Here is a 16,812-nt window from a genome sequence, read left to right as displayed (position 1 = left end):
GAAGGGGAAGTAACTTGTGCTTCTTTTTGTCCCTCATAAGATTCGTTATGGGTACCACCTGTTTACAGACTTTTCACTTGTTAATACAGTTTTATGGAAAACTTCTGGCTTACAATTTATTATATAGAATACTTATAGTTTTGTTCACAGTCTCTTTTCCGATCTTCTATTACAAATGAGTTTCACACTTAGCTGAATATGGATACCTTTGGACCTATAAATATAAACATTTACCATAATTAAAATAAAACTGAATGTCCTAACTAATGTAAAATTTACGATGGACTTACTATATTTTTCTTATAACTTAGTAATGAGGTATTGACATGTGTTTTAGAAAAAAAATAAATTAGTAAAAATGTTCTTGAGGGATTAATGAAGTTGGTCATTGTCTGGCTTTTTTTTTTTTTTAGTTTTAATACAATTTTCATATTGCCGGAGATTTTTTTATTTCATGATTTGATGTTCATTTAGTTTTTAATATCTTTGATAACGGTATTATAAATTTTTCTGCAATTTTCATTTAATTTCATTTGTCATTTAGAAATCATTTGTTGCTGACTGCACGTGGAGCACAATAATATCAGATTATACAAGAAGAAGGATTTTTCTTCATCCATATTAGCTTTCTCCTTCTCCTTATCATCTTGAAGGCAGAATCAGCAGGCACTCCACTAGTCCACATTAAGGATTCATTCTCAATTCTTTTCAAAACCCTGAAATTATCCCAGAGAGAAAAAAAAAACAAAAAGTATTGTTCAGAGGTTTGAGTTTTCTTTAAAACCAACCAGCAAGCATGTACAGACAACTAGTATCAGTCAACAGAGAAAAGATAACAGCTACCTTTCCTCACTTATCACTAAAGTTCAAAGTAGCCAACTGATCATGGTATCATAGAACAACAATCCCCAGAACAGATAACAGCAGCTGTAGCAAGATAGGACCTCTCCTCAAGAATCGAACTCCCAGCGAGGTATGCAGACGCATGGGTTTTCTAGTGTTGCTGAATGGATTAGCAGACATTTTCCCGGTATTTTTTTATCAAAACCAAAAATAAAGCGTGAGTTGTATGTGTTTAGCTTTTTTCATGTTATTTTTATTTAAATTTGACTTGTAGTTACTCCTTAGCAGACGATCAAACACCGCGCAGTGATATCAAAGAAAAATAGTCCCACTATACAAATCTCTTTGCAAGCTGTAATTATTTGAAACTAAAAGTTTTCCGTGTTTCTCTACTGTTAACTTTAATTTTGTAGTATGCACAGACCATTGGTTCTCGCTGAGAGTTCGGTTCTGTCCTTACAACACCTTGCTGGGAGTTCGATTCTTGAGAAGAGGTCCTATCTTACTACAGCCGCACACTGGCGCAGCAGGGTCACGCGTCCACGCGCCGACCACGCGATGAGGATGCAGGGTAGACGGTTGACACAATGGCGTACAGTAGAACGAAAGAAAACGAAGAAACGACGACAGGGATGTGTGAAGAAGATTTAAAAAAAAAAAAACCCACACATTTTGGCAGTTGTATGCAAGCAGCATTATCCTGTCGGACACAGTCAGGTGATTTGTGCCAGTCCTTACGGGACGATAGAAATTTTCCTTTACCTTCAGTCATCTGCAAATAATTTACCACAATTTAAAACTTCGAGCAGAAGAGCAAAACAGGTAACATTATAGACAAACTGTCGGATTTCAGAAACTGTAGACGAAAGGGTTGACGATGCTGTTGACGTTTCCAAACAGAGGAGCGGCTATACACAAGTTCAACCTCCATCTCGTCATCTCCTGACGATATTCCCAGTCACCACCACTAAGGTTTCTATTCCGTCCTGACGACGGGAACACTAGCTGCAATTTCACTCCCGAAGACAGAGGTCTGGCAGACGACACTTCTTTTCCCAAATCCACTCAAGACTCAAGGTACTTTTTACCATCCGCCGCCATCGAGATCCTTCATCCTCTCCGCTTTTTTCCCGCCAAAAAACGTAAAAACAAAACAAAACAAAATTTCGTCAGATCATGACGTCAGATCATGACGCGGCAACGCCCTCCTGCCGTCAGAGCTAAGGTCAGGGTTGACCCAGCATGCGACAGGCGGCAAGGAGTATCAGTAAGTCTATAATATAAATTCTTTCTCACTTCTGTTCAATTCCGCTGTAATAGATAAAAAGGAGAAAAAGCAATTATAGTATTGTTGAGCGGTTTGAGTTTGATTAATGAGAAGCAAAAAAACACACACACACACACATACACACACAATCTGTAAAGAGAAGCTGATGATGTCGTATCCAAATTTGTGGAAAAGGTCTGGCTTACAATTCATTGTACGTTTCTTTCACAGTCTCTTGTCTTGATCTTCATTACAAATGAGTTCAACATCAGAATATTGAAACATTTGCATCTGTAAAAATAACATTTTGCCGTAGCTAATACTGAATGTACAATACAATTCCAGATGAAAATGACCTTTGATTTTGTCGGAGCAAATAATAATAGCCATTCGCTTGCACAGCCACATGTTACACAGCTCAAAATTAATAAACAAAATATAAATAAATAACGAATAGGGAGTTGGCAAAGGGTACCTTTGCTATGTAAGGAACTACTAAAACACTGATCGTGATCTTGTCTTCATGTGACACACGTGCGGCTGGTTATTGTGTCCTGCACGCCATGAATACTCTCCTTCACTCACTCACTTCAACTTCCATGCCTACTACAGTGTCCATAAACACTCATGTACTCACAGAAATTTCATTCCTAACACTATGAATTTCTGGAGTTTTATTTGCCTGATACTGTACTTTGTATTGGTGTTATATTTCTCTTACTGTTACCAGTCTATTTTAACTCATTCCACTACTAAGTTTCACTTTTGTAACTTAAATGATTTTTTCCTCTGATATAATCTGTCTTTAAAGCCTTAATATTGTATTGTACACTTTGATGAGAATAAAATACAGGTTGCAAAAAACGCGCACAACCCATAAAAACAATTACTAAGTTCTTAATGAAAAAAATTTGATAGAAGACCAGTAAGTTAAAACATGTATTTATAAAATCTGTACTTATATCTGATCTCACCTCACCGAATTTCTTGACTTGTAGTTATGTTGTTTTAAAAGAATAAAATGAGCTGACATTTTGTTTTATTACTAAGCCAGATCTTACTTTTCTTTGCAGTAAATGGCGATGAACATTTCCAGAAGGTTTAGACGGACCAGCATTGTGTTCATGACAATTCTTGGACTTGTGTCTGTCGTTTATTTAATGTTACCCTCCCACAACATATCAGACGATGTGGATATTTGCTATGCATGGAGAAGTGAGTATTACAGTAACATAATAGTCAGAAAGCTCTACACATACACATTGAGATCTTGGTGCACTGTTGAAAACTCATGTGAGACACTCACGACAATACCTTTTCAAAAATACTAGACATTTTAAAAATGAGACTACAAATATAACAAAACAAGCGTATGCATACAGTCATACTCAAAGCAGAAAAGACAGATACTCATACAAGAATCTACATACACAGACAGACAGACAGACAGACAGACAGACAGACAGACAGACAAACAGACAGACAGACAGACAGACAGACAGACAGACAGACAGACAGATGGCTGATAATAAACAGAATACAGTTACACGAATCATCAAATCACATCAGTCGTTATCATCAAACATTTGATCCCGTCAGGGGCAGACAAACGAGCCTTGTGGACTGTACCATGGTGGGGGCGTGTTTGTGATATGGAAAGGTAAGAAACTAATAAACATTCGTGAGATAAAGAAGACACAGGTAGCTGCCTAGTGCTTAGCGATGGATAACAGGAAAATTACAAGTATTGAAATACGAACAGTAAAGAAGTATTAACTTTAGAGATTTTGGGACACAGAAAACATAATCTTTTTAGAATGTTTTACAACTTTTAAATATTTAAGTTTATTTTAATATAAATATAAAATCTATGAACCTAAAATGTCTAAACGTATTTCACAATGTCTACATTTATGTTAAAATAATGACTCTAGCGTTTATCACTGCAGGTTACTGTACAGTATGTAGGATGAATAGTTGTTACAAAGAGTTATGAATAAAGCGAGTTAAGGAATGACTTATCAAGTACTTACCTGTCTCTCATTACACATGAAATTTGTGTTTCTTGATGACATTTCATTATTATGATAGCTAAAATAGTCTTACAAAATTACATTAGATGAGAATGTTGTTTCAGTGACTGGGGAAGAGGAACGGTACACCTGCCAAAATAAAAGAGAAATGGGGAAACTGGGATGTTTGCTTTGATGATAACCTTGTTCCTCCGAACAACTGTTTAGTGTACTCATTTGGGTAAGTCTCTGAAACTACCTTACGATTCATGTCTTGACTCCGATTTTCGTGAAAACCAACAACTTCTTAGGAAAGTCTTATTCTTTACTAGTACTCACATTACTCAAAATTTCTGTGTCAACCGGATTGTGCTCGTTATTTCTGTTTTCACGACAATTTTTTTTTTATCATCTATTACTTTTAAAACCATTTGTTTTATTTTTGATATGGTTTATCACGGACTAGTCCGTGCCTCCTTTGTTTTTTCTATCCCGCCTGAGTGTTGGTGTAAGGAAATGGAGGGGGGAGCGGGGTGGCGTAGCAACCCTGTGTGTGTGTTGCCCCTCTGCCATGGTCACCGCAACTGCGTAATTAGTTGACGGATGAGGAGGTTGTAAACCCCACGTGAATTTCGGATCTCACGTGCGGCTGGAAGAATGCGACACCTGGTCTAGTGGACTGGGGAGGGGGGAGAGATAGGGAGAGAGAGAGAGAGGGAGAGAGAGTAACGAAGGGAGGAAGTATCGAGCAGCGAGTGGACAGAGAGAGCCATCCAGTAATCAAGAGGCTGATTGATACAGAGGCGGCTGTTAATTGTCGTATTGTAGATTGAAGGGGATTTATGACAGACTCGCTGTTGCTGCTGCTGCTGCTGTTGTGGTTAACAAGCCGACTCAAGTTTGCTGAAGGTTGTACGCCGGTTCTGCTGAGAGGAGCAGTGGACATCGCCGAGCTGACGAGAAGTTCCAGAGAAGAAGAACCCGAGCCGACGATAAGGCGGAAGAAGATCCTCATCAAAGCCTCGGAGAGTGTTGAGCAAGTGGGCTCCACTCTCGTACTTGACAAAGACGACGACACACCGAGCGCGTGGAGGGCCGTCGCTGTCGTCTTTAAATTCGTGCAGTGGAGTGTCGAGGACACTGACGATTTGATTGTCCGCTGATGCCGACAACGCAAAGTAAGACTTTTGTCTTTTGAGTTTACCTCCAGAGAGAGAGAGCGGGGGAAGGGCGTACCCCCCATTGTTTACCTCCACCGTCAACGTTAGAGGGAGAGTAAGACGGTTTACACGGACTGTGTGTATGTGTGTGATGAACATTAATGAGCACACGGATATTGCTGGTGGCTAGAAAAGTGCTCGGAGAGACGTATCGTTAGGTGTGGATTGAAAAGGACATATGTATGTCTTCTATGTGACATTAAGAGAACTGTTGTAGCAGCCTGTGCGCTGTCGTAGTTTCGGTGTTGAACAATATATGATGTATGCCTTCTGATTTAGAACAGATAAGAGTGATAACGTGTGCTGTATGGTTTAAATTGGTCTGTTTGACAAACTTGTATTACAATTTATGTTTTTTTTTTATTTTTCTTTTTGGTGTATAATAAATAACAGGATGTCTCAATCTGAAGTGATCGCTTGTCGTTCTTTGTAAAGAATGCGCAATGTCCACTACCGGTCGTGACATGGTTAAACAAAAATAAAGCTCAAATGAGAGATGCATATACTTTACTACTTGTTTATCTTGCTTAAATTTGACAGGTTAGTTTTATATCACCTATATTTACTGTTATCTGAAAAAACTCAAACAGTTCAGGTTGGTCTTTAAAGCTCAAAATGATCTTATAAATTCTACTGTTTAATGTCTTCATTTTTCTTTGACTTCTTATTGATGCACGCACCGCCTCTCACATACACGCGAACACACACACACACACGCTATAATCACAACACACCTGTATGTTGTTCATTCGCAGTCTAAAGTGTTGTTGTCTTGTGTGTTTGTAAGTGTTTTTATATCTATACATGGAAAATAGCTTAAAAGAGACATAAAAGATAAACTAAAGAAGATCCTATGGACGTATATTTTTAAAACTTTAAATAATAAGAATACAATATTTTCTGGAAAAAAATAAGAACAAATCTGTAAAATTTATTTTCAGCATTGACTATGACTTTGCCTTTGACGACGCCATGGCAGCCATAGGATGCACCGTCTACTCCTTTGATCCCAGGTAAAATAAGTCAAATTTCGTTTGCTTTAAAATTTATGTATATAGATCTATATTTTCTTTTATATTAATATTTGTATTATTATATTATAAAGATGAACCAAAACAGCAACACGTTGTAGGGTGTCAGCTGCCGCGGATAATCTTTGATCATACATACAGTGGGTAACACGGAGAGCATTGTCAGAGTTTGTCATGTTGCAGCATGCTGGACACTGCTGACCACAAGCGTGGGGACCGTGTTTTCTTCAAGAGAATTGGCATCAGCGATAAGGACGACGACCATTTTGTTCCCAGAGTCGATGAGTATGTTCAAAAGCGCCCGGCGGTCAACGGATGGCCGATGAGACGTCTGCAGACAATCCTTGACCTCCTGGGTCACAGAAAGGTTAGACAGAACAACTGTCACTTGTACTGACCTCTAGGGGTCAAGTTAGTTATTGTATAGAAGAGTATCGTTGTAATATTAATATGTAAGGTCTTACAAGATACGATGTGTCTCAGACATCAACTAACATTTACCATCGGATTCAACCGTATCTGTGTCAGGACATTAGTTTTGCTAGTCAGCAAATTTATTGAGCCAGAGAATTTAAAATCAAAATTTATTACAAGTAAAGCAAGGTTTCTGATACGATGGTATATGAGATGTTCAAAAGTGTTCATTACTAATCTAAACACAGTATGGATCAGTTTATTTGAAGTCCGTTTATTTGAAACAATTGAGAAATGACTTCTGCACAAACACTGTCGTATTCGTCTCAACTGCAAACTATGAGGAAGCACTGTGTTATTGGTTGCTGTTGCTGTTGTTGTTGTTGTTGTTTAGGAGCAGCTGACCGTGCTTAAGCTGGACATTGAGGGCTATGAGTGGGACGTCACTCGTGATCTTCTTGACTCGGGGATCTTGTCGTCCGTCCCGCAGTTTCTGGTGGAGTGGCACCTGTTTACGGACTTTCCGCCTCGAGAACGAGTCCCTGATGCCGTTGATACGTACTTCCGTCTGCGTGACATGGGCTTCCAGTTTTTCCACTTCGGCAGGTTCTTCCGCCGAACACCGACATCCTTGATAATGCAGGCACAAGTTGCCTACCTTAACACGAAACGAAACTGACCTGCCCCTCTATTTTGTTTGCTTTTATTTAGCTCTAGCAACTCAGATTTAAACTCGTACTATGTCCTCTTTAATTGCAACAAGCGTTATAATAATATCAAACTCTATTATTAATAGTTCTACCTTCCCACACACTGGGGTAGTTGACAAAGTTAGACATGAAAGGCGATGAATGGGAAGTAACTTGTGCTTCTTTTTGTCCCTCCTTCTAAGTAACTTCTACCCATAACTAATGGGTACCACCTGTTTACAGACTTTCCACTTGGTAATACAGTTTTGTGGAAAACGTTTGGCTTACAATTTATTATATAGAATACTTATATTTTTGTTCACAGTCTCTTTTCCGATCTTTTATTACAAAGTATTTCACACTTAGCTGTATATGGATACCTTTAAACATTTACTATAATTAAAATAAAACTGAATGTCCTAACTAATGTAAAATTTAAGATGGACTTACTGTATTTTTCTTATAACTGAGTAAAGAGGTATTGACATGCGTTTCAGAAAAAAAAAAATAAACTAGTAAAAATGTTCCTCAGGGATTAATGAATTTGGTCATTGTCTGTTTTTTGTTGTTGTTTTTTTTTTAGTTTTAATACAAATGTCGTATTGCCGGATCTTTTTTTAATGCATGATATGTTCATTTAGTTTTTACTATCTTTGATAATGGTATTATAAATTTTCTACAATTTTTATTTAATTTAATTTGCCATTATGAAATCATTTGTTGCTAAGTGCACGTGGAGCACAATAATATCAGGTTATACAAGAAGAAGGATTTTTCTTCATCCATATTAGCTTTCTCCTTCTCCTTATCATCTTGAAGGCAGAATCAGCAGGCACTCCACTAGTCCACATTAAAGATTCATTCTCAAATCTTTTCAAAACCCTGAAATTATCCCAGATAAAAAAGAAAAAAAAACCCCAAAAAGTAGTGTTCAGAGGCTTGAGTTCTGTTTAAAAAAAACCAACCAACCAAACAGCCAACCAACCAACAAACAAACAAGAATGTACAGACAACTAGTATCAGTCAACAAAGAAAAGATAAAAGTACCAATCACCACTTATCACTAAAGTAGAAAGTAGCCAACTGATCATGTTATCATAGAACAACAATCCACGGAACAGATAGCAGCAGACAATTCGCAAAAGAAGAGAGTTGAAAGCACTGGCCGCGCTTGTTGTCGGAATGCACCTGGACACCCATTATTAACAGCGTAGACAGGTGTGAGAGACGGTCCACAGCATGACACTGGACACCCACACCTGTCTGCAAGGAGGGTGGTGGTCTCCCTGCTAGAAGTCAAAGGACAAAGACAGGGGAGGTAAGTGTGGGACGGAGTGCGGACCACTCGTGTCTAACATAGAGATATGTTCGTGAGCGATTGAAAGTTACTGGATTGACGAATGCGGACTATTTATTTTTTAACGGGTGGGCAGTCGTTCAGACCTCGAGGAGACACGCTGGATGCAGAGACACGTGCGTGGCAAGTGGAGACTGCCTGAAAAGTCTTACATGAACAGTTTCTTTGTGAAAATTTTGTCCAGTTTTCGATTCTTGGCTTTTCGAAACTTTATTTTTCGCAACCCTGATGTACTTCGGTTTTACGTCTTACTCTACCCACCCACCTGACAGCAACCTATCGGTATAGTAAAAACACTCTTTTACCATTATTTGAACTGTAGAAAAGCGGATTACAATTGACTTCAAAAGAAACCGGGGACTGGAGAGCTGCAGGGACTAAACGGTTATTAACTTGTTGAATTTCGTCAAAGACGTACATGTGTTATGTATGATGATGACACTGTGGATATAAATTGTAGGATTGCGTCAGGGATTATTATTGCAACTCTTCATTTGATGCCGTGTGGATTCCGGTAGAGTGACTTGGTAATGGTGTGAACGTGATGGAGTGTTATTTCTATTGACGATGGATTACTGTTGATATTTTGTCATCTTTTAAACTTGTGTTTGTTCTTAATAATTATTGGTGCCTCTAAGGAGGGACTCCCACCCTCAAGCGATCTGGTTATATTTGTTTGTGGAAAGAAAGCGCATGTTTACGGCCGGCCGTGACATTGGCATTTGAATGCAAAGCAGCAGTCTCCTCTCGGACACAGTCAGGTCACTTGTATCAGTCCTTACAGCATGAAAGAAATTCTCCTTTACCTTCAGTCATCTGCGAAGTATTTACCACAATTCAAAACGTCTTCGAGCAGAAGAGAAAAACAAGTCACACTTTAGACGAACTGTCGGATTGCAGAAACTGTAGACGAACGAGTTGACGATGCTGTTGACGTTTACAAACAGAAGAGCGACTATACACAAGTTCAACCTCCATCTCGCCATCTCCTGACGATATTCCCAGTCACCACCACTAAGGTTTCTATTCCGTCCTGACGACGGGAACACTAGCTGCAATTTCACTCCCGAAGACAGAGGTCTGGCAGACGACACTTCTTTTCCCAAATCCACTCAAGACGGAACTTTTTACCATTCGCCGCCATCGAGATCCTTCATCCTCTCCGCTTTTTCCCGCCAAAAAACGTAAAAACAAAACAAAACAAAATTTCGTCAGATCATGACGTCAGATCATGACGCGGCAACGCCCTCCTGCCGTCAGAGCTAAGGTCAGGGCTGACCCCGCATGCGACAGGCGGCAAGGAGTATCAGTAAGTCTATAATATAAATTCTTTCTCACTTCTGTTCAATTCCGCTGTAATAGATATAAAGAAGAAAAAGCAATTATAGTATTGTTGAGCGGTTTGAGTTTGATTTATGAGAAGAAACACACACACACACACATACACACACAATCTGTAAAGAGAAGCTGATGATGTCGTATCCAAATTTGAGGAAAAGGTCTGGCTTACAATTCATTGTACGTTTCTTTCACAGTCTCTTGTCTTGATCTTCATTACAAATGAGTTCAACATCAGAATATTGCAACATTTGCATCTGTAAAAATAACATTTTGCCGTAGCTAATACTGAATGTACAATACAATTCCAGATGAAAATGACCTTTGATTTTGTCGGAGCAAATAATAATAACAACAACGACATCGTAAGGAACTACTAATACACTGATCGTGATATTGTCTTCATCTGACACATGTGCGGCTGGTTATTGTGTCCTGTACGCCATGAGTACTCTCCTTCACTCACTCACTTCAACTTCCATGCCTACTACAGTGTCCATAAACACTCATGTACTCACAGAAATTTCATTCCTAACACTATACATTTCTGGAGTTTTATTTGCCTGATACTGTACTTTGTATTTTGCTAGTCTATTTTACCTCATTCCTCAACTAAATTTCACTTTTGTAACTTAAATGATTTTTTCCTCTGATATAATCCTGCTTATGTAATCTGTCTTTAAAGCCTTAATATTGTATTGTACACTTTGATGAGAATAAAATACAGGTTGCAAAAAAAACACGCACAACCCATAAAAACAATTACTAAGTTCTTAATGTGAAAATACAATTTGATAGAAGACCATGAAGTTAAAACATGTATTTATACAATCTGTACTTATATCTGATCTCACCTCACCAAATTTCTTGATTTGTAGTTCTGTTGTTTTAAAAGAAGAAAATGAGCTGACATTTTGTTTTATAACTAAGCCAGATCTTACTTTTCTTTGCAGTAAATGGCGATGAACATTTCCAGAAGGTTTAGACGGACCAGCATTGTGTTCATGACAATTCTTGGACTTGTGTCTGTCGTTTATTTAATGTTACCCTCCCACAACTTGCCAGACCTTTCTACTTTGCAAGAAAACAATATCGACATTTGCTTTGCATGGAGAAGTGAGTATTACAGTAACATAATAGTCAGAAAGTTCTACTAATACAAGTAGTAATATTAAGATCTTGGTGCATTGATGAAAACTCGTGAGACACTCACGACAATACCTTTTCAGAAATACTCGAAATTTTAAAAATGAGACTACAAATAAAACAAAACAAGCATATGGATACAGTCATACTTAAAGCAGAAAAGACAGATACTCATACAAGAATCTACACAGACAGACAGACAGACAAACAGACAGACAGACAGACAGACAGACAGACAGACAGACAGACAGACAGACAGACAGACAGACAGACAGACAGACAGACAGATGGCTGATAATAAACAGAATACAGTTACACGAATCATCAAATCACATCAGTCGTTAACATCAAACATTTGATACCGTCAGTGGCAGACAAACGAGCCTTGTGGACTGTACCATGGTGGGGGCGTGCCTGTGATATGGAAAGGTAAGAAATTAATAAACATTCGTGAGATAAAGAAGACACAGATAGCTGCCTAGTGCTTAGCGATGGCTAGCACGAAAATTACAAGTATTGAAATACGAACAGTAAAGGTGTATTATCTTTAGAGATTTTGGGACACATAAAACACGATCTTTTTAGAATGTTTTTACAACTTTTAAATATTTAAATTTATTTTAATTTAAATACAAAATCCATGAACCTAAAATGTCTAAACGTATTTCGCAATGTCTACATTTATGTTAAAATAATGACTCTAGCGTTTATCACTGCAGGTTACAGTGCAGCATGTCGGATGAATAGTTGTCACAAAGAGTTATGAATAAAGCGAGTTAAGGAATGACTTATCAAGTACTTACCTGTCTCTCATTACACATGAAATTTGTGCTTCTTGATGACCTTTCATTATTATGATAGCTAAACGAGTCTTACAAAATTACATAAGATGAGAATGTTGTTTCAGTGACTGGGTAAGAGGAGGGTGCACCTGCAAAAACAAAAAACAAATGGGAAACTGGGATGTTTGCTTTGATGATAACCTTGTTCCTCAGAACAATTGTTTAGTGTACTCATTTGGGTAAGTCTCTGAAACTACTTACAATTCATGTCTTTACTCCGATTTTCGTGAAAACCATCCACTTCTTAGGAAAGTCTTATTATTTATTAGTACTCACATTACTCAAAACTTCTGTGTCCACCGGATTGTGCATGTTATTTCTGTTTTCACGACAATTTGTTTTTAACATTGATTACTTTTAAAACCATTTCTTTTATTTTTGTTACCGTTGAACGAAAGTAAAGCTCAAATGAGAGATGCATGTAGTTTACAACTTGTTTATCTTTCTTAAATTTACAGGTTAGTTTTATATCACCTATATTTACTGTTATCTGAAAAAACTCAAACAGTTCAGGTTGGTCTTTAAAGCTCAAAATGATCTTATAAATTCTACTGTTTAATGTCTTCATTTTTCTTTGATTTCTTATTGATGCGTGATCCGCCTCTCACATACACACGAACACACTCAAAGACATGCAATAATCACACGCAGTCTAAAGTGTTGTTGTCTTGTGTGTTTGTAAGTATTTTTACATCTCTGCATGGAAAGAGCTTAAAAGAGACATAAAAGATTAACTAAAGAAGATCCTATGGACGTATATTTTTAAAACTTTAAATAATAAGAATACAATATTTTCTGGAAAAAAATAAGAACAAATTTGTAAAATATATTTCCAGCATTCACTATGACTTTAGCTTTGATGAAGCCATGGCAGCCATAGGATGCACCGTCTACTCCTTTGATCCCAGGTAAAATAAGTCACAATTTCCTTTGCTTTAAAATTATGTATATAGATCTATATTTTCTTTTATATTAATATTTGTATTATTATATTATGAAGATGAACCAAAACAGCAACACGTTGTAGGGTGTCAGCTGCCGCGGATAATCTTTCATCATGCATGGAGTGGGTAACACGGAGAGCATTGTCAGAGTTTGTCATGTTGCAGCATGCTGGACACTGCTGACCACAAGCGTGGGGACCGTGTTTTCTTCCAGAGAATTGGCATCAGCGATAAGGACGACGACGATTTTGTACCCAGTGTCGATGAGTATGATGAACAGCACCCGGCGGTCAACGGTTGGCCGAAGAGACGTCTGCAGACAATCCTTGACCTCCTGGGTCACAGAAAGGTTAGAACAACTGTCACTTGTACTGACCTCTAGGGTCAAGTTACTTATTGTGTAGAAGAGTATCGTTGTAATATTAATATGTAAGGTCTTACAAGATACAATGTGTCTCAGACATCAGCTAACATTTACCATCGGATTCAACTGTATCTGTGTCAGGACATTAGTTTTGCTATTCAGCAAATTTATTGAGACAGAGAATTTAAAATCAAAATTTATTACAAGTAAAGCTAGGTTTCTGATACGATGGTATATGAGATGTTCAAAAATATTCATTACTAATCTAAACACAGTGTGGATCAGTTTATTTGAAGTGTATTTATTTCAAACAATTGAGAATTGACTTCTGCACAAACACTGTCGTACTCGTCTCAACTGCAAACTATGAGGAAGCATTGAGGTGTTGTTGTTGTTGTTGTTGTTGTTGTTGTTGTTTTTGTTTTTGTTGTTGTTGTTGTTGTTTAGGAGCAGCTGACCGTGCTTAAGCTGGACATTGAGGGCTATGAGTGGGACGTCACTCGTGATCTTCTTGACTCGGGGATCTTGTCGTCCGTCCCGCAGTTTCTGGTGGAGTGGCACCTGTTGAAGGACTTTCCGCCTCAAGAACGAGTCCCTGATGCCGTTGAAACGTACTTCCGTGTGCGTGACATGGGCTTCCAGTTTTTCCACATCGGCAGCTTCTTCCACCCATTACCGAACTACTTGATAATGAAGGCAAAGGTTGCCTACCTTAACACGAAACGAAACTGACCTGTCCCTCTATTTTGTTTGTTTTTTTTTTTGCTCAATCAACTCAGATTTAAACTCTTACTATGTCCTCTTTAATTGAAACAAGCGTTATAATAATATCAAACTCTATTATTAGTAGTTCTTCCCTCACACGGGGTAGCTGACAAAGTTAGATATGAATGGCAATGAAGGGGAAGTAACTAGTGCTTCTGTTTGTCCCTCCTTCTAAGATTCGTTATGGGTACCACCTGTTTACAGACTTTCCACTTGGTAATACAGTTTTGTGGAAAACGTTTGGCTTACAATTTATTATATAGAATATTTATATTTTTGTTCACAGTCTCTTTTCCGATCTTCTATTACAAAGGATTTCACACTTAGCCAAACATGAACCTATAAATATAATCGTTTACTATAATTAAAATAAAACTGAATGTCCTAACTAATGTAAAATTTAAGATGGTTTTACTATATTTTTCTTATAACTTAGTAAAGAGGTATCGACAAGTGTTTTAGAAGAAATAAATAAATTAGTAAAAATGTTCCTCAGGGATTAATGGATTTGGTCCTTGTCCTTGTCCTGGATTTCTTTGTTTGTAAAGGTGCAGAGATCTGAGCCTCGTAGTTTCTTGATGGTATAGTTGCTGTTTGTAGCTACAACACGAGGCAGACTATGGTATTTGAACCACAGGTTTTGTATCTGTTGTAGCAGTAAATGGATCATTCGTCCTCATTGAAGGTGTGAAAAAGTTTCTCCCCTATTTGAATGCATGTAGGAGGCGTCCAGCACTTTTCCTTTTTTTTACAAAGTAGTTTACTTTTTATCCATTTTGCGACTTTTATGTTTAGTTATTGTAAACAGTTGTATACTACATTTAATATCTATTTCTGATCCTTTCCATAAGGGACGAATCTTTGCTTTATATATGACAATTTCTCTGATTTGATGTTTGGACACTTTATGCAGAGGTTCTGGAAGTGACAATGTTAAAATCTATTGCAAAAGTGTGCAAAACGGTAAAGACACGTTTTCAAAAACATAAGTTTTAGTAATATTTTCTAGAACATTGTTGAAATGTTGAAATCCTTGAATGAAATGAATCCAAAAGCCACGTTCAGCTTTCATTAGTTGCATACCTATTTTTGTTGTCCAAGTAAGGTAGTTCACTATAAAAAAGAACAAACATTTACTACCTTTAACCTCTTGAAGAGGAAGTTTACAAGCTGGATCGACCTTTTAATGGGGAACATTTAAATGGGTCACCCGAAAGTCTGTAATATAGCTCTCGTCACGTGACTATTGTGACTGACAGGTCAGGTCAGAAGCTAGCAGTATAGCAGCGTGTGAGGTTCATGTAGCAGCTAATGCGAAAAGTGACGGTTGGCAGGTAAAACGAATATTAACAATCTGTCGTGAAGATGTCAAGACCAAACGAGGGTTGCTTCCATAGCAATGTGTCGAGAATGCATGAGCTGTCATCAGGCCATTGCTGACACTACTATCGTCTGAACAGAGAATGCTGGCTAAATACAGGGCTTGCAGGGGACCAGCAATGACCAACACTGGGAATTATTCTACTTATATCACTTGCATAAATCCCAGGTCTTGATAATGTATGTCAAATACAGATCGGCCATGTATTTGTATCGCTGGCCCAGTTATAGTTGCACATGATTGTTGTCATGAACTCTGGGCAACGAGCACGTGGAAATGGTCAGAGGTTGCCATTGCCGCTGCCTCGGCTGATGACACTCTCAATAACTCTACCAAATTACATCGACATTTACTTCGTGCACTTACACATATGCATATTACACTTTTAATTGACTCAAGCCCCCAACACGCACAACCCCAATAAACAACTTAAGGCAATTTAGTGTATAAAAGAAAGTTATTAATTATCGAGAGTATTCAAACATTACAGAAAAATAATACAATTTCAAAATATAAAAATATGGTCGTTATCTAGGTGTCTCGTATTCTATCCCTAGTCCAGATATCGTGAGCCACTACTTAACTAACATTAATCTAACTACACACACAGTACTTCGCAGAACACCCACTCGCCACTTATCTTTCGCACAAACAGTCTCCAGCCACGCAGACGAGCCCTCCACTGTCGTCGACGCCTGAGGACCAGTTGATGTCCCTCCATCGTTCGTCGCGGCCTTCTTTCTCTAGCGGAGAGACTCTGGCACTGTCCTGTGTCAACCACGTGTCTTCCTACCCCAGACTCACTTGGACTATTCCATTATCTCTGTCCACTCACCACTGAGCTAACACATGACATGTGGGTCTTACCCTACCCAAAATACACCCATCCTAATGAGGAAGGTGGTGTTTGATTACTAATAAACAACAGATGGTACACGGACTGTAGTGTTCTGTCCACTCTCTGCTCCAGTGACAAAGTAATGATAACTCTACGTCCCAGACAATTCTACTTGCCGAGAGGGTTTACCTCCCTTGTACTAGTGGGCGTGTAGGTCATCCAATGAATTGTAACGGATCAACAGTCTAAATTCTCTGACTTGCTTGTTGAGACTCGCCAGCTTCTCGACTAACGGTCTTTATTATGTTCCATTGCTCCCTTCCTTTTGACTTCATCTCCAAGCATCAACACAAGAATATTT

At 38.2% G+C, this 16,812-nt stretch overlaps 1 protein-coding gene and 1 long non-coding RNA gene across 6 annotated transcripts; one reads left to right on the top strand and one right to left on the bottom strand.

Moving 5' to 3' along the window:
- Nucleotides 1-23: 23 nt before the first annotated feature.
- Nucleotides 24-7,863, bottom strand: LOC112553320. The gene is made up of 2 exons (XR_003097031.1): nucleotides 7,710-7,863; nucleotides 24-58 (listed from the first exon to the last, which is right to left on the bottom strand). It is a non-coding gene; the product is annotated as an uncharacterized LOC112553320 (long non-coding RNA).
- On the top strand, nucleotides 2,018-15,221 carry LOC112553315. 5 transcript variants are annotated; one of them, XM_025220438.1, is made up of 8 exons: nucleotides 2,018-2,110; nucleotides 3,184-3,288; nucleotides 11,230-11,287; nucleotides 11,686-11,746; nucleotides 12,225-12,338; nucleotides 12,996-13,067; nucleotides 13,269-13,452; nucleotides 13,915-15,221. In XM_025220438.1, the coding sequence occupies exons 2-8, from the start codon at nucleotides 3,187-3,189 to the stop codon at nucleotides 14,197-14,199; spliced, it is 876 nt and encodes a 291-aa protein (XP_025076223.1). In that variant the 5' UTR covers nucleotides 2,018-2,110; nucleotides 3,184-3,186; the 3' UTR covers nucleotides 14,200-15,221. The 5 variants fall into 5 exon arrangements, with proteins under 5 accessions (XP_025076223.1, XP_025076224.1, XP_025076220.1 ...); XM_025220439.1 differs by lacking the exon at nucleotides 2,018-2,110 and adding an exon at nucleotides 2,679-2,739; XM_025220437.1 differs by lacking the exons at nucleotides 2,018-2,110; nucleotides 3,184-3,288 and adding exons at nucleotides 10,107-10,142; nucleotides 10,483-10,536 and having other exon boundaries at nucleotides 11,125-11,287.
- Nucleotides 15,222-16,812: the final 1,591 nt, after the last annotated feature.

Source organism: Pomacea canaliculata, linkage group LG12 (assembly GCF_003073045.1).
Source record: "Pomacea canaliculata isolate SZHN2017 linkage group LG12, ASM307304v1, whole genome shotgun sequence".
NCBI lineage: Eukaryota > Metazoa > Mollusca > Gastropoda > Architaenioglossa > Ampullariidae > Pomacea > Pomacea canaliculata.
The sequence above is the reverse complement of the archived record's forward strand: the minus strand, read 5'-3'. Positions and strand labels throughout refer to the sequence as shown.

Coding starts and splice junctions, on each gene's coding strand:
- LOC112553315 (XM_025220438.1), top strand. CDS start 3,187: ATGGCGATGAACATTTCCAGAAGGTTTAGACGGACCAGCATTGTGTTC. Junction 11,747..12,224: donor CGTGCCTGTGATATGGAAAG/GTAAGAAATTAA, acceptor ATGTTGTTTCAG/TGACTGGGTAAGAGGAGGGT. Junction 13,068..13,268: donor GTCTACTCCTTTGATCCCAG/GTAAAATAAGTC, acceptor GTCATGTTGCAG/CATGCTGGACACTGCTGACC.